The sequence below is a fragment of the Callorhinus ursinus genome, unplaced genomic scaffold (assembly GCF_003265705.2).
Source record: "Callorhinus ursinus isolate GAN/ISIS: 27379988/994484 unplaced genomic scaffold, GSC_fseal_2.0 scaffold14, whole genome shotgun sequence".
In the NCBI taxonomy this organism is placed as follows: domain Eukaryota; kingdom Metazoa; phylum Chordata; class Mammalia; order Carnivora; family Otariidae; genus Callorhinus; species Callorhinus ursinus.
In genome coordinates, this window is record NW_027397076.1 from 14,752,037 (window position 1) to 14,777,416 (window position 25,380).

The following is a 25,380-nucleotide window of genomic DNA, read 5'->3' on the forward strand; positions in this document are numbered from 1 at the left end:
TATGAGTTTTAAAATATAAGTGACAGACATTAAAGCACTGAAAAACTAGGATAAAAGTGAATTTTGGCACGTGAGTGAGCTCTTCTGTCATTAGTATTTGACAGCCTGGGACAATGGAAGCCCTTTCTCACCTACTGTTTTGAGGTATGACTATCCACCTAAGTCAGCAACATGCTGGAATACTTAAGTTTACAATCTTTGAGTTAACTTTTCCCTTTTGAGAAGCCTAAAGAGCAACTCAGTGCTTATTACTGTGCAAAAATTATCCAAAATCCTAACAGAATTTAGGAGGGAAGTTTTTCTTGTGTTGCAGGGCCCAGTGTCCTGGCCTGAGGTCAGAGAGACCCCCAGGCTCGGATGGGGCCAACTGGACTCCTTGCCGGGAGCCCCTCCGTAGGGTGATCTCTTTTCTCTGATTTGGCCTCCTTCCAATCAAAAAAAGAAGAAGAAATCCCACATCAACATGTAAACTAACCCATAACTTCAGTGACTCCAACATTATCACCCTCACTCTGGCTGATCTAAAACGGAAGCTGCTAATAGGAACGTTGGCAAAAAGCACGTAAGCCCCTGGAGGACTTCTGCCTGTCCCTGAGGAACCTACTACACCTGATATCTCTGCTGGATCCCTGGCACCCACTCCGAAGGTCAAAATCTACAACACAGTGTCATGGCCCTTCCTCTGGAGACAGCCTAGGACTCTGTCCTGCCACCTGCAGCGCCCAGGGGAATCGAGTCGACCTCAAACTTCACATTCAGAACCCACAGGCGCCCGGCAGGTTCCAGAAGGGGCAGTGCGGGGGGAGGAGGTATCCTCCCTGCCTCCATCCTCAAAAAGCCCACTTACTCAAACTTGAAATAGAAACTCTGAACTCAGAAATATAACTTCTACTTCCTGCCGCTCGAATTTCATTAGCATCCCCTAATCTAATTGTTCACCAAGAGCAGATAGTCCCTGAAAGAAACTGATAACTAAATATCAGGTAATTGGCTTGAACATGGGGTTGGTGTGACCTATTCCAAACATTCTATACTGATATAATATCAGAAAACTTTTAACAAGGAAACAATCCAGCCTCTCTCTCTCGGGGAACAGGAGGCTGTGTCCATACTGGGGGAAATGTCTCGCTATAAGAGCATCCCAAGGTCTTCTGCTAAGGGATTTCAAGCAAATGCCTACATTTTTAGGAAAGGGGGGTGCTTTTATTGACATTGTCAGTCCAAGAGATGAAGAAACCAAACTCGACCGAATAGAAGAGAACAGGATGTCCCTATGGCAAACTACACCCTGAATCCAAGGGCTCTGGGGTCAGGAAGGGGGGATGACAAAATACCAGATCAAAATAACATGCTAGGGAAGCTGAAAAATTGGACCTTCATCACTGGAGCCAAAAGCCAATCTACATGATAAAATTATGCTAATTCCAGAGGCAATTTAGAGGACTTTTTTTTTTTAAATGAAACCATCTCACATGCCAGGGCCACCTTCTTTCACATGATGAGATTCATTTATTCTTCATAACAAACCTATGAAGTAAGAATGATCATTGTCTCTGCTTTATAGATGGGGGAAACTGAGGTGCAGAAAGGCACCATATGGCTTTCCCAAGGTCACAGAGTTAGCAAGTGGAGGGCCTGGGACACAAAAACCAGTCAGGGTAGCTCACATTTCCACGTCTCTATGGCCTCGCACAAAAGCTAACGCTTACTGAGCCTTTCCCACAGGCCAGCCACTGCTCCTCAGGCTTTCTGAAAACTAACTCATTGATCCTCACAACCACTTCAGGAAGTAGACATTATTATTATTGGCTCCACTGCAAGGATGAGGAAACTGTGAGGCGGAGCGATCAGGTGGCACAGCATGAACCTCAGCAGTCTTTACTCCTGTGCCAAATTCCTAAAAGTTTCCAAAGGCTTGCCAGGAGAGCAGCATCATAAATGCCAAGATAAAAGTCAACGGGTCCTCCCTGAGCACGGGTCATATAGGAAAATATAGCTTTTAGTCACTTCTCAGAAAACAACAGTGTTCTTTGGGTTGTTTGGGGAGGGGGGTGTTAGTGTTAAAGTAGGGTTCTGTTGCGAAGAGGTTTGGGAGACACTGGGCAAATAAAATTAAACTAATTTCTCTGCTGCAGGACTTCTCAGAGCCTTGACTATGCTGGCGTACCTTGCAACTTTCCAAGACAGGAATGAATGATGCAACATCTTCCAACATTTTTAGACAGTCTAGTCATGCACACTGGGAAACACTGCCTGAACTTGGCTAATGAGCAGTAATTCAAATAGTGGATCAAATTAGAAAACTTTGGGCCTTCCTTGGCTTCTTTTCTCAACTCTCATATTCAGTTGATAATGACCTATTAATTCTAAGCATCCCTCTATGTTATCTCCTGCATTGTACTCTCGTCCATCACCTTGTAGCTGGGCTCCGGCCTTCCCACCTCCAGTGCCTCCAGTCAGCCTCCATACAGACATCTAGGCTATTCTCAAGCACAGAGCTGCTCATAGCACTTCCCACTTCAAAACCTTCAATGGCACCCTTTTGCCTGCACCAAACTCCTCCACCCATGTGTCTTTTATGACCAGAAGCCTAGACCACACGTTTCCATGGTCATGTCTCTACCCTGGCACTATGATCTAGCTCCTGCCTTCTTCTACAAACTCATCCCTAGGCAACTGTGGATTGATGAGTCTGTCTATGTGATTAACACATGCAGTGCAAACATGCCTGGCTCTTCCTAGCATATGCTGTTCCCACGGTGCCCAGAGGGCCCTTGGGCCTGCAGTATACTTGGTGAAATTGTGTTCCTTGGTTAAGGCGAGTTCAATGTCACTTCCTCCATGATGTCTGCCCAAGCTCCAGGCAAAGCAGTAGCTCCCTCCTCTGTGTCCCTGTGGCACCTTACATGTGCTCCAGGTGTAGACAGCATATCGCATTAGCTGCTGATTGCCTGTCTCTCCCAGCAGACTGCAGTTACCCCAAGGGAAAGACCCACCTCATTCACCTTGGCAAGCCCCAGGACCTAGTGTCATATTTGGCATTCACACCACAAATATTTACTGAGTGCCACCAGACACCAAACACCATAGTAGGCACTGTGGACATATCAAAGTATAAACCAGTTAAAGTCCCCCTGTTAATAAGCTTACATTCCAGTGAGACATACAGACATAAACCAAATAAACAATAATATCAAATAATTTCAAATTAAGGTAAGTCTTCTGCAAAAACCAAAAACGTAGCACGGAGGAATTACTTTAGATTGGTCAAGAAAGGTGACATTTCAGCTCAAGAGTTCTAGGATGAAAACCATCGAGCCACATCAAAAAATAACCAGAACAGCATTCTAGGGAGAAGGGGCAGCATGTGCGAGGACCCTGAGTTCACATAAAGCTTGGAACTCTGTTCTCTGCAAGGAACTGACTGAAGACCAGACTGGCTAGTAAACAAAGGGAAGAGTGCTTCTGTCAATTATAAGCCTGTGACATTGGGCAAGTCACGTGCTCTCTCTGTGTCTCAGGCTGTCCATCTGCAGAAATGCAGATATTAATGGTTTCTACCTCATGGAGTTGTTAGCAAAATGTGCATCTATTTAACCGAGGCTTACAATAATGCCTCAGAAAATAGTAGTGGTTGTTGTGATACTTATTACTCAGGCAAGTGAAACAGACTTTAGGGAAAAATTGGGGTGACATAAGCTACACACACACAAAATGGTAGTGACGAGACAGGGATCCTGGCAATAAGGCGCATCAGACTGCCCACGGGCATTGCTCACACATGCCGGGTCAACATGCAGTGTACCTTTCCTCCGTAAGGAGGCAGACCAAGTTCAAGGCTTCTTGGAGGATTCTCGATCACAACATGCCTTCCTCCCAAGACTGAAGGGCTCTCTGGGGTCTCCCCACACCTTGAGCACCAGCTAGAAGCACTTTCCATGGTGTATGGACAGTATTTGCTTGGTGTATGCTTCACACCGTAACCTGTGAGATTCTCCAGGGCAGAGCCTCATTCATCTCTCTTCCCCAAGGGCCTAGTTCAGGGCCTGACCCACAGCCGGTATCCAACAAGCGTTAGCTGAATTGGATTAAGAATTCAATTTCAAAGCGACTAAAATTCTTGACTATGTCTCCATGATACCAGCATAAGTTGTTTCATTGATTTTTGTTCACTGGGCTGGCCTGTTAACTGGCATGGTGGAAAACCAGCCTTTGTCTTGAAACTCAGAGTTATTTAGCACACATAAAACACATTTACAGACTGAAACACTCACACAAAAGGGATTTGTAGCCTTCACCCCATGTGGTTCTTTTGTGGGTGATGAGCTTACTGAAGCTGGTGGTTTTTGCTTCCAAACATAAACCATGAGCTGAAGAACTTAAGGGAGGTGTTTTTAAAATATGTAAGATGGAAATAAACATGGGAAAACGAAGCCTTTTGAGTCAAGATGATCTGGATTCAAAGCTGCTCTTCTCCACATGCCCTGTGCAGCTGGGGACACAGGCCTTCCCCACTCTGGGCCTCCATCTCCCCACCAGGAAAGCAGGTGGCCCATCTTCCTGAGAGCAATACTGAATGCCCGCTTAGCCTATCAGAAACAGTCCCCTCTCTATACAGCAGAACATAAGCGCCTAAGCTTTACAAAATGTTACAAAAGCAAAAACATGAAAGGCTGCCTGGAAGGCTTCCAAAGAAGATGGGAACATTGTGTTTGAAGGTGGAGAAGGTGCTGGGAACAGGACATCTTCTAGGTCACAAAGACAAGTGAAAACATTTGAGGAATGTTTAAAAGCCAATCAATACATACTTATGAAAGTGCCTGCTGCCTGAGATAAGGTCATTTCAAAAAAATCTATTCCATTAAAACATGTATTTACTAAAAGGGGCGTTCCTAATGGTACTTGTTCCAAGTCAGGGAACATCAATTAACAAGATGGTGCAGGTAAGCAGTTTGGATGCTGCGCTCGGAGGACCTCACAAAACTGGCTTCTGAGTGAGGTGAGCCTTCTTCCTGTGTCGACCTCTACCAGCTCTTGGGGTACCAAGAGCTCTGCCCCTCCATGATTTCGCCCCCTCTCCTCCTTCTGCTTTGAAAGAAGTAGGATTTGTTCACAGCTCCTAACAGTGGATACAGATGCAGAACAACCCGGGGGATCTTGGTTCACCCGAAACCTGTCTCCACTGTTAGAAGGTCCCCAAACCCCTTTCAGCATTCTGGCTAACCCAGGTACATGGGCTGGGCTTCGGCCAGGGTAATTCAGGAGTGCCCCGAGGTCCGAATAGTGTGTTCCTCTTTGCTCCCCACTGCTTCCTCCCCACAGATAGTTGTCCTACTTGCTTCTACACAATTAGTCGGCACAATGGGGTCCTCACCCAAGAAGGATGGGGCCGCCCCCAAATTCCATGATTACCATGATCACTGTCACTGAAGCCACGCTGGACCATCAAGGAGCATCACTGTCCAGGCTGCAAGCACAAGGACACATCCCGGATTGGGAGGAAAGGAGGAATGAAGGCAGAATGGGAACCGTTTTCTGTCTCAAACTGTCTTCTGGGCCACTCAGTTAGGGCTGGCCGTAACCCACGAAGGGGCACATCTCCAGAGCTGAATGTGCTCCTTCGGGTCTTGGCTCAGACGTGCTCTGTGAGGCCTTCAGGAACCACTCCGGTTCAAACTGCAACCTCTGGGGCCTCCAGCCAGCACCCCTTAGCCCCATCCTCTGCTGTATTTTTCTTCAGAACACTGATCACCATCTGACATGCTATTTCTTTCTTTATGCTTACATGGTCCCTCTTCCCCCATGTGGTGAGTTGAACAATGCTCCCTCAACATTCATGTCCACCTAGAACCTCAGAAGGTGACCTTGTTTGGAAAGACGGTCTGTGCAGATGTAATGCAAGGACCTCAAGAGGAGATCCTCCCGGATTTAAGGTATCCAGTGCCTGGTGTCTGGAAAAGAGAAAGGAGAAGGAGATTTGGAGGCACAAAGGGGAAAAGCCCACGTCATGAGAGAGGCGGGGCTCACAGTTCTGCTGCTACAAGCCTGAAAGACCAGGAGCCCCTAAAGCTGGAAGAAGAGAGGGAGCACTCTCCCCTAGAGCCTTCGGTTGTGGATCTCTAGTCTCCAGACGGTGAGGGAATACATCTGTGTTGTTGTAAGCCACTGACGTTGTGGTCATTGGCTAGGGCAGCCTTAGGAATTGAACACCCCATTAGAAGGACCTCCACGAGGGTAAAGATTTAGGGCTGTGCTGTTCACTGCTGCAGAATCCTAGTGCTTAGAACAGCGCCAGCCACACGCTAGGGTCTCGATAGATACCTGTTAACTGAAAGCATGGATGCTTACACTTTCAAGGTGGAAGTCTTTCTACAAGTCAGGTTGGCTCTGAGTCCCATCATCTTTCTTAGGCATAGACAGTCATCCACCAAGGGTCCATTTAGATCAGGCTCTTCTCTCTACTGCCCCTGCCACGAGGGATGATATCTCTTCCTCGTTCCTCTTCCCTTTCCCTACAGTGGGGGGTGAAGGCGCTGGCTTGCGAGTTCGAGCTAGATTCCACTACCTGTGCAACCTGACATCGGCAGAGTAACGGTCCCCAAAAATACCCATGTCTCCCTTCCCTGGGACCTGGGCTTATGTTCCCTCACACGGCTAAAAGACTTTGCAGATGTGATTAAGGATCTCAAGATGGGGAAGCTGTCGTAGATGATCTGCAGGAGGGTCAGAGTCAGAGAAGAGGACCTGACGATGGAAATAGAATTCAGAGCCCGAGAGATGTGAAGGTGCCTCACTGCCGACTTCGAAGATGCAAGAACCAGCCACGGGCTAAGGGGGCAGGCTGTCTCTGGAGGCTAGAAAAGACAAGGACATGCAGTCTCCCTGCAGCCTCCCGAAGAAACACTGCCCCTTCAACACCTTGACCGTAGCCCAGTGACACCCACTACAGATTTCCGGCTTCCCGAACTGTAAGATACTAAACATATGCTGTTTTAAGCCCCTAAGGTTGTGACCATCTGTTACAGCAGCAGTGGAAAAGGAATACACAACCTAAGGCTGTTTCCTCATCCCTAACGTGGGTATTGTCCTAGTGCTGACTTCACAGGGCAGCAGGGGGACTACCTGGAACAGGCATGGCATGCAGGGCACAGCGTCCGGTGTAGGGTGAGCACGCCCCCTGCCCCCCGTCCATGCAGAGTGGGCCTGGGGTTGGGGCAGGCTTCTCGGGGGAGGCGCACTGCAACTGTGTCCTGAAGGGTCAGTGGGCATACCCCAGGGGGCTCCTCTACTGCCTCGGTGGGCGTCTCTGCTGCATACGGCCCGCCCCTCAGCAGGACAGACCGGGCCGCAGGAACGCAGACCTCACGAGAGTGTGGTTATGGCTTACCATGCCCCAGGGGTTGCCTTGGTCAAGTTTTTGGGCAGTCACAGCCTAGGGCCCTTAGAGCTAAAAAATGGCTGGGGAGGCTTGAGGAGGGACTGTCTCTTAGAGGAGAGAGGGGAGGCAGACCCCGACACAGGAGAGCAGTGTAAGGAACTGGATGTGGCCATAAGCAAATCATTTAACTCCTTTTGTTGTTGTTGTTGTTATTGTTGTTGTTGTTGCTAGTTCCTCTGGAGTGCTGGGGACAAATATGTTTAGCAGTCACATCTCAGTTTTTCTCCCTTGTATTCAAAATCCCCTTCTGTTACTGCCACCCTTTCAGGAAGGCTGACAGTGGGACTGGCCAGAGCCCTGTCGTCAGGCCGGGTCAAGGAATGATCTACCAGCTGCTGCTGGCTGGGGTTTCCTTGAAGGTTTTCCACGTGTCTACATGGAAGAAACCTGGAGAAGAATATGGGCAGGTGTCAGGTTTACACAAATCATCAAGGGGAACCGTAGACACCTTGTAGTTAACATGCCTGCTGATTATGATTTGTACAGCCTTACCCTATACACTCCCTGTGCAGAGTGAGGCATGACAGCGAGCGACGATAAAGAAGCTTGGTCTTTCCCGCACAACCCGTTTTCTGAAGAGGACCCAACCCCGGTTCCATTATGTGACTAGGACCAGAGCAAGTGGAGCCCCATGGTGGCGCTGGGAGAGGCAGGGAGGTGGAGGAAGAGTGGCCAACTAGATGACTCAGGACGAGACAGGAGATAAGCTCGTTCGTTACGAGACATACCAGGAGACAGTGGAGCCTGGAAGGTGGATGGTTGGGAAGTCTGATAAAGCTGGTGCTCAGGTTAGTGCGGTTCATGCTGGACTCTGCCATCAGGATGATCTTTTGAAAACACAAACATGATCGTGTCCTCTGCTGAAAATCCTTTAATGGGTTTCCAGCACCCACTAATATGAAGTCCAAACTCAGAGCCCTTCACATCCTGGCCCCACCCAAGCCCCCATGCCCGTCCTTCCTCCTAGAGCCAGGGCACTCTAGGGCTTCGATCCAACCAGCTGCTCCCTCAGCCCTAGCTCACTATGCTGGATCCCCTAAAATGCCTTCCACTCCCTGGTCCTTTGGGGAAAGTCTACTCAGTCTTCAAGGCCCGATTTTTTTTTTTTATCTTTTTTTTATTTACATTCTAGTTAGTTGACACACAGTTCAGTGTTGATTCAGGAGTTGAGTGGTTCATCATTTACACATAATACCCAGTGCTCATCACAAGTGCCCTTAATCTCCATCCCCCATCTATCCCAGCCCAACCTCCCCTTCCATCAACCCTGTTCGTTCTCTATCGTTAAGAGTCTCTCATGATTTGTTTCCCTCTTTTTATTCCCTTGCTGACTGTTCATCCATTTTGTTTCTTAAATTCCACATATGAGTGAAATCATATGGTTCGTCTTTCTCTGATTGACTTATTTTGCTTAGCAAAATACATTCTAGCTCTGTCCATGTCATTGCAAATGGCAAGATTTCATTTTTTTGATGGCTGAGTAATATTCCATTGTGTGTGTGTGTGTATGTGTGTGTGTATTTAAATATATATATATATATATATATATACCATATCTTTATCCATTCAGCAGTCAAGGGGCATTTGGGCTCTCTCCATAGTTTGGCTATTGTTGATAATGCTGCTATAAACCCCAGGGTGCCTGTACTCCTTTGGATCTGTATTTTTGTTTCCTTTGGGTAAACACCTAGCAGTACAATTCCAGGATCATAGAGTAGTTCTATTTTTAGCTTTTTGAGGAACCTCCATACTGTTCTCCAGAGTGGCTACACCAGTTTGCATTCCCACCAACAGTGCAAGAGGGTTCCCCTTTCTCCACATCCTCACAACACCTGTTGTCTCCTGTGCTAATTTTAGTCACCACCTAATTTTAATGCCACCTCCTCTCTGAAGCCTTCCCCAACCTTGGTTACAACTAATGGCTTCCTCCTCTGCATGTCCACCAACACAATAGCTAACATTACTTGAGTGCTCACTAAGACCCAGGTACCATGCCCAGGTCTTTATGCACATGATCTGATTTAATCTTCTCAGCCACCCTCTAAGGTATTATTAGCCCTACTTTCTGGAAGAGGAGATTGGCACAGTGAAGATAAGGAACCTGCAAGTCACAAAGAAACCTGGATTCAATCCCAAGCAAGCCAACACCAGGCCCTGCACTCTTCCTCGCCTGGACTGCCAGAGTGGAAGTCACCCCCAGCATTGCTGTGCATCCCAAACAGGCCACCACCCCCCCCATATCCCTGCTCAGTAATGACACCATTGTCGTTCTGGTCACCCAAGCCAGACACCTGCACTCCTTCCTCTACCATCTCAACACCAAGGTCACTGTTTTGCTGGGAAAAGAACAGGAACTCACCCCATTGCACCCTCTGAGACTCAGCTCCGGCATCACTCCCAAGTCCTTGCCCCTCTGACAAGTTCTCATCCATTGGGTTCCAATCTAGTGCCTAGTCCAATGCCCGGGACACAGTAAGAATCCATCATGTGTTTGGGTATCACTTCTTCATTGTCTTTATGAGGACTTAGATCAGGGAGAAAGAATACGTCTTCCAGAAAAACAGTGGCCATGGCCACCTTGATATTTTATTTTTCATTTTACAACCCTATTCTGAGTGTGTCACACTCAAGGGGGAATCTAATTAATCACCAAGTCCTGTCAATCCTGTCTCCCAAATAGCTCTTGAGTCCATCCACTTCTTCCCATTGCTACTATCATCCCTCTAACCAGTTCCCCATCTCTCGCTGGTTTAAAACCACCTTCTAAGTGGTCTGCCAGCATCCAGCAGGGCCCCTCTAGTCTATCTTCACCAGAATGCTTATTCTAAAACACACATCTCATCTGGTCACTCTTCTAATTAAGCTCTGCAATAGCTCCCCAAAGTCCTTCCAACAAAATGGAAATTCTTTAACACGGCTTATAAGGCCAGTCCTCCACTGCTCCTGCCTACCACGCCACTTTCTCAACGGCTCCCCCCTCCACCCCGTACCACAAGGCTGTTTGTTTGCTCCATCCACACTGAGCATCAGGCCAGGCACTCCTACAGCTCCCGGCCTTGGCACACCCGTTCCCTCAGCCTGTCACCTGCCTCGGCTTTATCTGGCTGATATCTGCTCACGCCTCAGGTTCAGCTGAGACATTTCTTCCTGCAGCAAACCTTCCCTTACTATGAAGGTGGGCTAGATGTTTTTTATGTGCCCCCATGGAATCCTCCACTGCCTCTGTGCAAACCCTTATTATATACGCTATGTACTTATTGGTAGATTGGGAGCTTTTTTACTTGTTAAGGTAGACTGGATTGTGTGCCTAGCTCTTCAATCTCTCCTGTACTAGAATGACCCATCCCTACCCTTTGCCCTATTTGCATAGTCTCCCACTAAAGTAGGCAGAGCATATTCCCTGCCCCACTGACGCTGGGCTTGGCCTTGGGCTGTGCTCGCCAGTGGAGTACCAGCAAACACGACATGAGCAGAGGCTTTGCATGTGCCGCCCAGTTGAGCACGGCCTCTTGTCCTTCTGCTTGCTGTCTACCCGGGCAATGGTATGTGCAGGATGAGAGATGTGTGAAGACGACCCGAATCAGCCTCTCCACCAGCACCTTGAGGCAGAGGACATCCCTACCCCCAACCCCACCCTCTCCCACTGGAGCGGACCCATGAACAAGAGGAATAAATGTTTTTTCTTTTAAGCCACTAAGAGTTTGTTAACACAATATCACTGGACCAGAAACCGGACTGATACACTGGCCTACGTTCCTCACTAGATTGCAGGCTCTATGTAGGCAAGAAAGAACTCTGACCCGAGCACCCAGCATAGGCCTCATCACATCGCAGGTGCTCAATAAATATTAGTCAGTTGGATGTATGACTGAATGAATGCATGTGGGCTATTCACATGGCTAGCATGTGAATTCCTTCAGGCCAAGAATGGCATCTGATTTCTCTCAGCAACACCTAGCTGTCTCATTTCCCACACTGTGTTCTTGGTAGATACTCGATAAATATTTGTTGAAACCAAATAAATTGGATTTTGTGGGCTGGCTTGGGACTGAGTCCTTAATTTATGACATAGTTTCTATGGGAAAATGTATTCTGAGTGCCAAACAAACTTGCAAATGAACTTTTGGAACCTCACCCGTTCATTGGTTCAGGATTGCCAGTTTTGTGGAAATCCATAACTGAACACATGTGCTATGCTTTGCAATATGGGAGAAACTGAGAAACTGCTTCCAAACCCAAGATATTCAGACTGCAAAAATTCGCTTTCCACCCACACAGACAAATTCAGCACAGGTTGGATTTGAGTTTCCAACAATAAAATACTAGACATTTTAGAGCTCATTGTTTATCTAATTGCTTTTTATCTGCTTATACTAGATGCCTATTCTTAACACCCGATCAAAAGGAAGTTAAGATAGTTTTCTTGCCCACCCCCCGCTCCCAACAAATCCATTTTCTAGACACATATGCAAGAAAGCTCAACCTTCTCAAAAGGGAAAATAAATTATTTTTCTAAATAAATCTGTGACATTTAAAATAAACACAGTGGGATGCTCTACAGTTATAAGAAAACATCCCCCTTTAGAATTCCTAATTTTGAATGGTACTGGGAACTCAATGAGTCACAGATCTGAGGCTTAGTTTTATTTTGTCTTAGGCCAGAATCAAGCCAGTTTTAAACCAAGTGATCTGATGTGGCGGGGAAGGGCCATCAGTCTAGAATGTTCTATATTACTTAATGCACAAGTCTCAACCCACCACTGGTAGAGTTTCTCAATCACTCAATCTACTTCATTCACTTAACGTATATTTTTTGAGCATCTAGTCTGTGTCAGGCACTGTTCTAGACTCTGGGGATACAGTAGTGAACAAGACAGACAAGGACCCCCTGTTCGTGGAACTTACATTTTAACAAGAGAGGCAGAGAAATAAGATCGTTTCAGACCAGTGACGGGGCCGTGGTGAAAATAAAACAGCGAGGTGTTGAGTGAGGTGAGGCCACTTCAGACTGGGTGATCAGGAAAGCGCCAGCCACAGAAAGATCTGGGGAAGAATATTCTAGACTAAGGCAATAACAAGGGCAAAGTACCAGAGGCAGGAACAAGCCTGGTATAGTCCTAAGTCAGAAAGAAAGCCAGTGTGGTGGGGTGGAGTGAACAGAAGGGAGGGAGGCATGGGAGGCACAGAAGGGTCAGACAACGTATGCAGGTCCTGTAGTAAGAGAGTCAGACTGGATTCTAAGAGAGAAAGCCAGGGCAGGTTTTAAAGTGGGGAATGACATGACCTGGTTTAGATTTTAAAAGCACCCTTCCTCTCGGAGAGTACTGGGACAGGGGTGAGGGAGCAAGAGGAGAACCAGGGGAAGCCTGAGTCCTAGTTTTATAGGAGGCTAGAACTCCTAGCCTGTCATCACTAAATGCCCCGGCGTCTTCAACCTCTTCTCTGACCATTGCCCTTACTTTCTTGTGCTTACAAAACCAGCCTCTCCCCTGGGGACATAGTTTCCTCGAAGCCAGCTCAGGGGCTGGCTGCTTCCTCTCACTCGTCCTAAGTGTCCTGCTTGTGTCCTGCTGCCCTTTCTGGATGCTTCTTTCCTCCCCTTTTCCAAGCCTGCCCCCTCATTGTGCCCCAGCTTGGAAGCTCAGGCAGTCACGCCATCAGCCCACACCACCCCGAAGCCCTCCTTGTTGCCACCATCTACAGCTCACCCCCACCCCTGCCAATTCCTTCCTTTTCTGGACTATTTCCTCCAACACTGTTTCCACAGTCAGTCTTGGGGACTGTAATTTCCAAACAGATGATCGATCTAACACTCTGCTACCTCAGTTCCTTGACCCGCTCCCTACCAACAACCTTGTCTTCCATCCTACTTCAAGTACACAACCGTACCCTAGACCTTGTCATTACCAATAGCACCACCCCATCCACGACCTCCCTACAGTCCAACTACTACCCCTTCCAGTTCCCCAGTTCCAACAAATCTGAAATCCAACCACAACCTTCCACGCACAGATCCTGCCGCCTGTTCTCAGCCCTCACTCCCCTCCTTGAAGTTCATGTCCAGCTGAGAGCCCAGAGTCCACTACTTTAAGTAAAAATATCCATGTCAATACCATCGTCCATGCCTTGGATACACCCTCAGTTCCTAGGCCCCTCTCCCCTCTCTTGATGTATTTCCTGCAAAGTCCTACCTTGCTAAATCTAGCTCTCCCCAACTCTAATGACTACACCAGCAGAGCTGAATGCAGACTTCGAAAGCAAAACCACACTGAGTGTTCTCGCTTCAAAAGCAAGACCACTGTCCTCAACGGGACCCTCCTGCTACCTGGCAATCATTCTGTATTTCCCAACTCCATTCTCTGTCCAGCTCTCCTTCCTACCTTCTCTCACTTCTCCCTTCAAACCTCCAGCACTTCTTCCCCCACCTCACTCTCACTGGTCTGAAGTCACTGAACATGACCGTAAGCAATACAAACTGATGCTGCACACACCTCCCCCACCCACCTGCCCCAGGACCCACGTTCTGCACCTTCCCTCCCGTGACCAAGGATGACTTGCGCACCTCCTGCCCGAGGCTTGCCTCCCCACGCGTACACTAGATTGCATTTTCTTTCATCTTCTGAGACACAACACTGCACAACCCCCCTTTCTCTTTCTTGCACCATCAGTTTCCCCTTTTCTACTGGAACTTCCCCAATAGCCCCAAAGCACAGTGTGCTTTCATGCATCTTAAAAACAACAAGACCCTCTGGATTTTACTTTCTCCTCCAGTGTCTGCTCCATCTTTCTGCTGTTTTCCTCAGCAAAGCTCCTCTGAAGAGTTGTCTCTGCTCTGCTCTCTCCTTAGTTTCTCTGGCAGCGTTAGCACCACTTGCCACAACAGCCCCTGTCATGGTCACCAATCATCACCTGCTAAGTCCAGTGGATCAGTTCTCTTCTCTTGCCCAAACTCTCAGCACCATCTGGCACAGCAGACTGCTCCCTCCTTTCTTGCCTTGGCATAATGGAAACCACCTTCTTCAGTCTTTCCTCTTCCCTTTCTGGCTGTTCCCTCCCCCTCTTCATCTCCCTGACCCCCAACCACTGCACCACCTCTGTGCTCAGTTCCCCAACTACTGCTCCCCTCAGTCGACATGGCCTCCCTTGTCTGGTCTTCAGGCTTCTTTACATCCCATCTAGACACATCTAACCCCCAAAATTCATCTCACCAGCCCGGACACCTTGCCCATGAGCTCCAGACCTGTGTTTGCCAAAATAGTAGCCACTAGCTCTGCGTGGCTAATGAATCCCGGCCACTGCTACCGAATTAACCCCTGCAGGGAGCTCTGCAAATATAGGCAGGGAACCTGCCTAAATGGAACAGGTGGGAAAGAATACCGCAGAACTGTGTAGTGAGTGTGTGACGATGAAATGCTGTTCATGATCAGTTAATTTCTTTAAACTCTAGACTCGGGCAAGCAACACGAAGGACACATTCCTACCCAATTACAATTATACACGAGCATTTTCCCAGCCCTGCTTCTTTTGTCTGCCAGTGATTCTGAGGGCAACAGCCCCGTGAGGAAGCGCAGCAAAAGGCAAGGGCAAGTATGCGGCTGGCTGCATCGCAGCTTTCGGCTTCCTCGGGGAACTCCTAATTAATTCCATCCCCACGTTTTTAGTTTGTTTCCTGAACCTCTTGCTTCATTGCCCTGGGCTTCCATCCCCAGAGGCGCCCCAATTCTCTTCCCAGTCCTCTCTTTTTTCCCCAAACTGCCCCCTTGTTCGGCCTTCGGCTTCTCTTCACCTGTTCTACTCTTCCTTATCCTTTTTCACCTTTAAAAACTGAAAGCACCAAACTGACAGACACTGTTATGGTTTGGTTTTGTGGGGTTTTTTTTTTTTTTTTTTTTCTTTTTTTCTTTCTTTCCCTGCCCGAGCTACAGCTCAGGCGCTCTCCTCCTCGCTTCGGTAGCGGGAGCCCGAGTACTGGGTTGCCATGGCAACAGCGAACCCAACCAGGCCGGTCCCAGCGACGCTAGGAGCTGCCTAGGCGGTCAGGAAGCCGCTACAAGTCGCCCCAGAGCCTGGATGGGTCCTGACCATCGTAATTCAAGACCAGGCTGGGCCCATTGTGCCCGGAGACCCAGATCTCACCGCAGGCCCGCAAGCTGTACGGCGCACTGGGAGACAGCACCATCAATAACGAGGCTTCCCCCCGAGCCAACCGCATGCGAGACATTATGAGGATCCCGATGGAAATTTTCAAACGTCCCTACTCTTTTATCTCCTCTTAGGGAAAAGCTTTTGCCTCTCTCCCCGGAGTCTTGGAGAAAAAGTACAAGCAGAGCGGACATCTCCAGCCTCTCCTTCCTTCTGTCGCAGCCCGGCCCGCGCCCACCCCCAGGCTGGGCAACCCTGAGCGCTCGGGTCCAACCGGCTCGCGGCACGGGCACAGCTGGGAACATCGCTGGGAATGATGATTACCCCACAGTAGTTCAGTCGGCGGCCAAGAGCTCAGTTCCCCCAGGTCACTGGAACGGGTCCTCAAAGCAGGGCAACAAGTGTTCTGCCGCATAATCCTTCCCCGCCCCCCACCCAGAAGTGAGTTGGTGAGAAAGAATCAGGAAATACCTTTGTGGCGAATGGCACCAACCGCAGTGAGGGTCTGCTGCCGTTAAACACTCCGTACAGGATTGATGTTTACTGCAGTTGGCAACACGAATTCTCCTCACCTAAAAATAAAGACCGCGGTGCTTCAGACGGAATTATAAGCAACACCAGAAAAACGGCAACACCTTATCTGATGAAGGGCCACAAAGAGCACATTTATCAACTTGAACTCGGAATGTCTCCGTAATGACATGGGGCAGCAGTCCTCACAATCCCCTGGGGAAGCTTTTGAAAGTGCAGATCCCCAGATACCCTGCTGCCCCTGCTGCGGAGACTCCTGCCGGTAGGTCTGGGACCCAGCCTAGGAGTCTGTATTCTCCGGTGCTCTCCCAGGTGAGTCTGATACGCAGTCAGGTTTCTGACCCGCTAATATGATTTCCAAAGGGGCCATGGAATCAGGTCACCTGGTCCTCACACAGAGACAGCTGATGTATGGTCAGTGGTGCTTTGGAAATGAGCATCTGGGGATGGCAAAGGCTCTGACCCAGGAGTGTCAGCACAAGGCTGGCGCTGGACATGGACATGAGAAGAATCCCACACCCCCACCAGGGTAACTCCATTGCTTCAGCTCCTGGCTCCCTTGCTCAAATTCCCTCCGCTGGAGTTGAAAAGAAAAGAAACGGGGAGTATTCAAATCACTGCCTGCCCCTCGAGCTGCCTCTTCCAGTTGTCAGGAAACAGCAACCTCACAGAGCAGGTGCCCGTGCTGGGCAGACCCAGGCATCTGAGACAGTCCATCAGAGCCTGGAAGTGGGGTGGCAGGAGGCAGAGAGGACCCCAGTGTCTCATGGCACATTTTCTGCAGGCAAAATCCCACAGCAGGTAGTAAGGAAACTTGCAGAACTCATTAAGCCAGGAAGCTGTACATGCTAGAAGGTAGAAGTAACTTCTTTAAAAGGTTAGAGAAACGGAGAGTTCTAGAAAGGGTTGGTGAGGAAAATAGGCTACCCTGAGGAGTATTCCTCAATTCTAAGTTGACTTCATGGAGGATACACTTGTCCATTTCTCACATCCTCAGTGTTGCTGAAAGATGCGGGGGCAGACCACCAGCCTGAGCCAGAGTTGACCAGAATGTGGCTCTTTCCTTGTAGCTTACACAACATCTTTTTAATGCTGGGGGCGGAGGTGGTTCATAAATACGTAATCTCTCTAACCTTGTTTTCTCATCTGTGAAATGGTGATGGTGCTGCTGACTCCATGGGGTTATTACACTGTCTGGCACATACTAAGTGCTCAATAAATGTTGGCTATTGCTATTGTGTGAGGAAAAGATCCCACAGTCCAACAAACACGTGAAACCTTATATTGAAAAGGCAAATAGATTTCCTTAGAACAAGGCTTCTGAGAGCCTTTGAATATGCTGAGCTTCATGATACTCTAGGAGGGGTAGAGTCAGTAACATCTCCTCCGAGGGCCACTTTTGCCCAGAACACTTAGTGGAATATGAGTCTCTAGAACATTCTGTGAGAACCATTATACAGTGTACTTAAACACACAAACAACATAACTCTATGTAAAAGAGAGAACACTGTAAGTACTTACAGTGGATCTGCTTCTCTAACTTAATAACACATTATAGTGACTATTCCACAGGAATGCATAAATCTTCATGTGGTTATTTTTAATGGCCACATATTCTATGGATGTACCGGGGCATATTAGTTTGGCTGTTACTATCTCCCCAAGAGTCTGGGAAAGAACCTTCCTTAGGTTTTGCCTCTCTAGGGATTATACTGGCTCAACCAGAATCTTACTAATAGGATCCCCAGCAGTAAACCTAAGTGAAGAATGTACAAATAACTGGCTTTGATGCCCAGTCAAAAACTCTCCCTAGGACTTCAGGCTTTGAATGACCAGAGGCTAAGCAGTTTTTACCTTCCCGAAAGTGAGGACCTGTCAGCTATCCGTGGCTCTCCCAGTGGTTCCCAGATTAGAGTCTTGAGTTCCGAGGAAAGTAGTAATGAGAATTTATGAGCTATTCACAATGTTTCAAAAAGTTGAATGGAAAAAACATGCACGGGCCAAGCAAGACCTCAAGAGTCTCTGCTTTGGGCTGGAATTTTATCAGCTCCGTGTGGTAGCACAGTCTGTTCCCCGGCTGGCAGTTTTCAGATGCCCTTGATAAATAAAGCCTGGGAATGGGAATAGTTACTTGATACATGCAGTCTGTGGAGCAGACAAAAATCTTTCAAGTGCAGGAAGCCCAGGGAAGAAATAGAATGGAGAGTGTTGAGTGGTGAAACAAGCCGCTCAAGTAGAGTCTATAGGGTGAACAACTGGTTTACCAATGTAGACCAGGTCCACTGTCCCTCCCAATGTGGTCATTCTGACATAACTGACTTTGCAATGTGCAAAGGGCAATATGGCCTTTCTAGGAATTCTGGAGACTACAAAGTGCTTGTGTACCTACCTTGTGACCATAACAGCACATGTAGCTTGATATCATTGCCATTCCCCTTAGAATGAGAGACAAAGAATGGAAAGTGGGGGTGGGCCAAGGGCCGCTGTTATCCCATTATATCATTCCATAAGTCTCAATGATTTCCTTTGTACTTTGTATGTTCTGATGGCCATGGGTCCAAATTACCATGCCAGAATAGGCTGCTAGTTTGCACAAGTTTGGGATCTGATCTCGTTTATCATGGGCTTTAATGTCAGCCCAGAGTTTAAGTCCCAGACCTGACAAGGCCTAACATACATACATACATACACACACACACACACACACACACACACACACACACACACACACACACCCCTGAGCGAGTTATCTAACCTAAGTCTTAGGCTCTTCATATATAAAACAAGGGTAATTTTATCTCATTAAATTATTAACATATTTCCCCAACATTGTTTTTATAGGTGTGTGTGTACACAAGCACAACTCTATGCACGTAGAGAGACCATATTTAGAATAGTAACTAGTACATGGTCAATAGTGATTGAATAAAAATTAGTTTTCTTTCCTTCCCTTGGTGAAAGCACTTTGTAAAAATGAAGAAAATGGAAAAAGATATTCTCTTTATTTCAGTAAGCAGAAGCAAGAAGATAAACTAGAACAGCCAGATAAATTAAGAGAGGGAGGGTGAGTGCCATATATTTCCTGGTTCATGAATGTGTATGAGACTGTGGCCTGATATTAACCCCAAATTCCAAAGCCAATCCCATTGGGTATATTCATAAATGCATCTAACCGTTCAGTGCCCACACAATAAATGTGTAAATTCAGTTACCTTGCTGATTATGCACCCATTTGCAAGCACACCCTCTTCTGAAAAACTTGGCATTGGAAATACAGCCAATAATAAAATTGTCTAAATAGGTAATATTTCTTGCTTACTCACTGACAGTAAGGTTTTTAATTCCATGTCTGTGAGCCACTGCGGGTCTTCTCGAAGCCTGCAGCAGTGTTTAAACTCGATAGTTCAAAGTAAAAGCTTCACTACTAGATAATGACATTAATTAAACACTTTTTACTCAGAAGTCAGAAGTAATAGTTAGCATTTTTACCTACCTCTTTCCCGGCTGTTAGATAGATGTAGATATTCTTCTTAGGATGAGGAACCAGTTTGTAGAAAACAGGTGTTTCTTCTTTAATTTCATAAATAACCTCTGGACAATTTGAAGTCAAATTCTCACCAAGAATAACCTATTTTTTTTTTCAAAAAGAGAAATACGATTTCTATTAAATATGTCAAACAGCAGGGTGGCAAGACTTGTAGCTTAATTCCAAAACCACGTGCTCTTTTACTCACTACATATATGGGCTGAGGTACCAAGTCCTTAAGCATCTGCTCTCTCGGTCTCCCACAAGGCTGCTAAGAACAAGCACAGTCGTGCGTGCGTGCGCACGCGCACACACACCCCTCCCCCAAACTTGGGTGCTGGGGCAGTATCCTCACAGGTGGAAGCTCGAAATCCACAATTCCCTACCCCTTCTGGCGTTACAAGAAGCTACAAGAGACGGCTCACTTAATACTATGTCAGGTGATCTTAAAACCAAAGGAAGTCGGCTTGACACAGACCTGCACAGGTGGCTCTGATTCTCCCATACGATTCTACATACTTACACATTTTAAAGTAACCAGGACAACTGAACAGGCCCAGATAGGTAGGTATGTGTTTATATATAAAATATAGCTAAGTGTGGTTTTGAAATTGGACACACCTGAGTTTCACTCACCTCAATAAATGTCTACTGAATAGCCCCTATGTATCTGGCATGTTCTAGATGTTTGGAAAATGGCTAAATGTCTACTGAATAGCCCCTATGTATCTGGCATGTTCTAGATGTTTGGAAAACGGCTAAATGTCTACTGAATAGCCCCTATGTATCTGGCATGTTCTAGATGTTTGGAAAATGGCATTGAACAAATGAGTGGAGGGTGTGGGAGTAGAATCCTACCCTCATAGAACTTGTATGTGTGTGTGTGCGTGCGTGTGTGTGTGTGTGTGTAGGGGAGTGGTGGCCAACAATAAGTAAATTATAAACTCTATTAGAAGGTGATGTAGGTCAAAATAAAGTGGGGTAAAGACGTAAGGATGCATGTTCAGGGTAGGTGTCATTGACAGGTGATATTTAGGTAGCTACTTGCAGGAGATGATGGAGTGGGTCATTTGGATGTCTGGGTGACACAAGCTCTTGGACAAGCAACCCACTGGTCCTGAGGCCCTAAAACCTGAGGTGGCCAGTGTGGCTTGAGCAGAACAAGTGAGGCAGAACGCAGTGGGCAGTGAGGTAAGAAGTATGTAACATAAGTTCTTGTAGGCCCGTATAAAGACCTTACTCTTACTCCAGGTGAGAGAGAGGGAACCACTGCAGGGTTTGAGCAGAGCACTGACATGGTTAGGGGACAGGTTGGAAGCATGAGTGTGAAGATGTGTCAGGAGACAATTACCAGAGTCCTGGAGAAACAGAATGGTAGCTTGAGCTCAGGTGTGTGTCTTGGCTCTATGCTTTGAGTACGATGTGCTACCTTGAACTAGTAACTTACTTAACCTTGCTGGGCCTCAACTTTCTTATCTCCAAAATGGGGCTAAGAATGCCTTTCTTATATACAACTGTTAAGGACCAAAGAAGAATTATGAAAGATGCTTAGCACATAATAAATATACAGTGGATGTTAATGTTAGTAGACTGCAAGCTCCTTTTGAGTAAAGACCACGTCTTAATGTTCTTTATACCATCCCCTTGCCCAGTGCAATACTTTCAAAATCGAAGGTGTTTGATTATTTCATCAGTTTGAACACATCCATATATGATATCCACATTTGTGTCTCTACCACTGAGAACAGCAGTGATGTTGGGCACATGGTTGTAAAAGAAAAATTGGCACCTGAGACTCTTTTCAGACAGAGTCTACATTCATGCGTCTACCGAGCAAGAACAAGCCTGTACCACATATCCTGATGGTAATTACATATTTGCTATTTTATCAAAGACTCCTTATCATTTTGGTACATGGAGCATCTTCCTGCATGTGCCCCTGCTCCCAGTACCTGGGCCTGAGTCTGGTTTTGTCTTGCAGTGGTGACTTCCTTCGCATCATCTGCTCTGGGTCATGTCCACTTGGATTTGGTACAACTGGTAGCTCACTAGGAGCCCATGAACTGCCACTAAATGCAGGAGCAGCTCTGCAAGAGTCAATCTCAGTAACTAAAATAGGACTTAAAAAAAAAAAAAAAAGTAGCTGCAGTTAGGTCCCAAGGGAGGTGGAAAAGGTCTGCACCTCAAGTCTTTTAAAAATGACAATAGCTGCGCCATTCAGTTGGTTAGCCACCAGCCACACATGGCTATTTAAATTTAAATTTAACTTAGAATGTATAACTTCCCTTACACTAGCTGAATTTCAAGTGCTTGCTAGCCTCATCTGGCTAGTGACTACCATACTGAAAGTACAGATACAAAACATTTCCATCATCATGGAAAGTTCTGTTGGACAACATCGGCCTACCGAGAACCATGAATGCAGGGAAACATCGGGCAGGCACTGCCCAAGTGCGGGCCTGCCAAGTTCTTGTCTTCCCATCTCTAATTCATAGTCCTTATTAATCAGCTCAGAGACAAACAATTGATCAGGTTCTAGAAAGTGGTCACAGAGAGGAAACAGGAAGCCAGTTAAAAAAAATTTTTGATAAAAATGTTCTCAAGTGCAGCTCAAGAGAAGATAGGTTGCCATCCAGGAGGAATTCATCACGTCAAAGGGATCACTGGGCAGAACCACCTATGATTTGTGCCAATAAAACCAAACCTGAATCTAATCAAGCCTTCAGTGTGAACTTTTAGTATTAGGAAGCAGAAAGGGGGGGGAAGCCGCTGAATGACACCACAGGGAAACAAACAGCCAAATCCACAATGTGAGACATTGGACAAGACAACAGACTTCATTTCTCCAGTCAGTCAATGGCAGTGGCTAAAGGATGGGAGGGGGCCACTCTAGACTGAGAGAGACAGGGCAGCCATGTGTGATTTGAGGACCCTGTTTGGATACCAGTTTGAACAAAAATAATTTTCAGAAGATATTCTTGAGCTAATGAAGAAAATTTAGCTATGCAAACGCAATATTAGGTAACTCTAAAGAACGACTGATAACTCTGTTTCTTTTTTGTTTTTGTTTTAGTACTTTATTTTATTTTTTGTTATGTTAATCACCATACATTATATCATTAGTTTTTGATGTAGTGTTCCGTGATTCATTGTTTGTGTATAACACCCAGTGCTCCATGCAGAACATGCCCTCTTTAATACCCATCACCGGGCTAACCCATCCCCCCTTGACTGATAATTTTGTTTTAATAGCATCATGGGAATGGTTACTTAAACTGCCCGTCGTTTTTTAGAGATGTGTAATGCAACACAGAGGGGTGAAATGCCACAGTCCGGGATATCCTTCAAAATAAAAACGTAACTTACAAAACATCACCACTCATCCATTTTAAGTGAGTTAGGAGCTACGTTGCAGTTTTTATCAGGACTTTGGAGCACGGTTGATGCAGATGGGTAAGGGCTGGCAAGATCTAGTTTGGGGGAGCTTTGATTCACCTGAAGATGAGGCACCAGGATTTTCTCTGGAACTCCGAATTATGGCAGGAAAGCCTTTCTGTGGTACTGTGTGTCAGGCTTTACCAACCAGTTTCCTAAATGAGCTACCTAGAGTGATTTACACTGAAATCTTGTCCTGATAACTATGGATGCTGGGCTGAAATTGGTTATGTTTCATTGATGGTAGGAGTGAGACTTCCTTGAAAGGTAACTGGGCATTACCTGTCAAAATTATAAAGCACATACCCTTAGACCCCACAGCCCCTCATATGTATGTTGAATGACATATGTACATGGAGATTTAGTGCATCACACATTATAAGCAAAAGATTGAAACAACCTAAAGGTCCAACCGTAGGGAGCTGATTAAATATAGTATAAACAGTATAGTACTATTTAGCCATAAAAATAATTAGGAAGCTTTTTGTGTCTATGTCTAACACATTATATTGTGTGTGTGTACATATACATATACAGCATAAACATGTTCATATACATATATAGCATGTTTAATACATTGGATAATTGACGAAATGGGAGAAAGACTATCTTCCCCCTTTGGCTTGCAGACATAGATAAAATATCTCTGGGAGGATACCCAAGAAACCCATACCCGTCTGCCCCACAAGTCAGGAACATGTGACTTTCACTGTCTATTCTCCTGGTTCTTTTGAATTTGGAACAATGCCAGTGTATTATCTTAGAAAATAAATACATAAGATTTAAATTTGAAAAGTGAGGGTGAGTGGACCAAATTGCTTTTCTTTTGGCTAGGTTCTGCAGAGAAGGATCTCCATATCCCCGAAGACAGGACAATAGGAGCTTCTCACAAGGGGGCCCAAACATGCTACATGGAGGGGCTGGGGTCTCTGCCGCTGTGGTTCTCTCTCAGGTGACTCCAGGACAGGAGAGCCACGGCTTTCTTTCCCCTCTAGATCTCTATTAATATCACCTCCTCCCCCTCCCATCCACACAGCCCATCCCAGGGGCATCAAAGCAACACTTGGATCTTCTAACTGCAAAATTCTTGTCAACATCAACACAGAGAAGAAAGCCAGCAAGACTAGAGCACGGGAAATGTTCCTTCCTAAGCTCAGTTTAGCTGGGCAGCTTTGGAGAAAGAACGCGATCCGTGAAGTGATGCAGGAAGTCACAATGAGTCACAGAAACCCAAAATGGGTACAGTTTTGTATAAAAGCAACTCATCCAATTTATACACGTTCCTTGGGCATGATGTGGATTTTTATCTTTTGCTTCGAGAATTCCCCTTTAATATAGCTCTAATCTGAAGTCAACCTGAGCCTCTGCCAGGCATATTCTCATTTATCCCTTCATCCTTCGAGTCTCAGATGTCACTTCCTCTGAGCAGCTTTCCCGGGTTGCCGTTCTACCTTACCCCACTGTCGCTGTCTACCCATCAGTCCATTTCCTCCAGACCACTTACTACTGTCTGAAATGGCTTTATTGCTGATGAATTCAGTTATGTATTTTCTGTCTTGTTCTTCCCATCACGAGAGCAAGGGGGTTGCCTGTTTTATTCATTTTTGTATCCTCGGCACCCAGGATAGTGTCTGGCACATTAAAAGGTGCCCAATAAATATTAAATGAAAAAAATTCTATTAGCATTCAAGATTTTTATGAGACTCTTCAGAATTTTTCCAGCTGAAGCCTGTGTAGAAAACAAATTTTCCCCGATAGAGAATTTCAGTTTGTGTCAACATATTGTTTCTGTTGACATCTTCCTGAAGCCTCATGGTAGGCTATTAACTAGCCTTGGGATTTTTGTTGCATACAAAAAAACCTCCCAACTCCAGTCCCGAAATGTGTGGTGTGTGAGACTTCTACACCAGACAGTTACGTTTCAAGTTCAACACCACCCACGGAAAGGATAGCCTGCTGAGGAAAATGGTGGTGGGGGGGGCGTGTAGGAGAGAAAAATTAAACAAAAGACTATTTCTTTTCTCTTTACCATTACCACGACAGGAAAAGCCATGGGTGTTCAAAAAGCTAAAATATATACTACAAATTTCTTTCCTTATGCCTCCCTCTGTGGGGCTGACCAGTTAAAGGGCAACCAAGCCAGTCTTCTCATTTTTTTTAAATAAATAATTTCTAAGAAATGCTGCAGAGGGGACAGAAACCACACATACACACACATGGGAAAGCAAGGCAATTATCCAACAGTGTTTAATGGGCTTCCGTAGTTAGGAGTAACAAAGGTGAAATATAAAGATTAAGGCAAATTCCT

General features: G+C 46.3%; 1 protein-coding gene across 3 annotated transcripts in view; it reads right to left on the reverse strand.

Moving 5' to 3' along the window:
- PLXNC1 (plexin C1) overlaps window positions 1-25,380 on the reverse strand; it is a 147,147-nt gene that overhangs the window by 96,557 nt on the left and 25,210 nt on the right. For all 3 annotated transcript variants that reach the window (XM_073900505.1, XM_025881430.2, XM_025881431.2), the window contains exons 3-4: window positions 19,605-19,739; window positions 16,052-16,152 (exon numbers count right to left, since the gene is read on the reverse strand). In XM_073900505.1, the coding sequence (XP_073756606.1) occupies window positions 16,052-16,152; window positions 19,605-19,739 (236 nt within the window). The remainder of the gene's footprint in view (window positions 1-16,051; window positions 16,153-19,604; window positions 19,740-25,380) is intronic.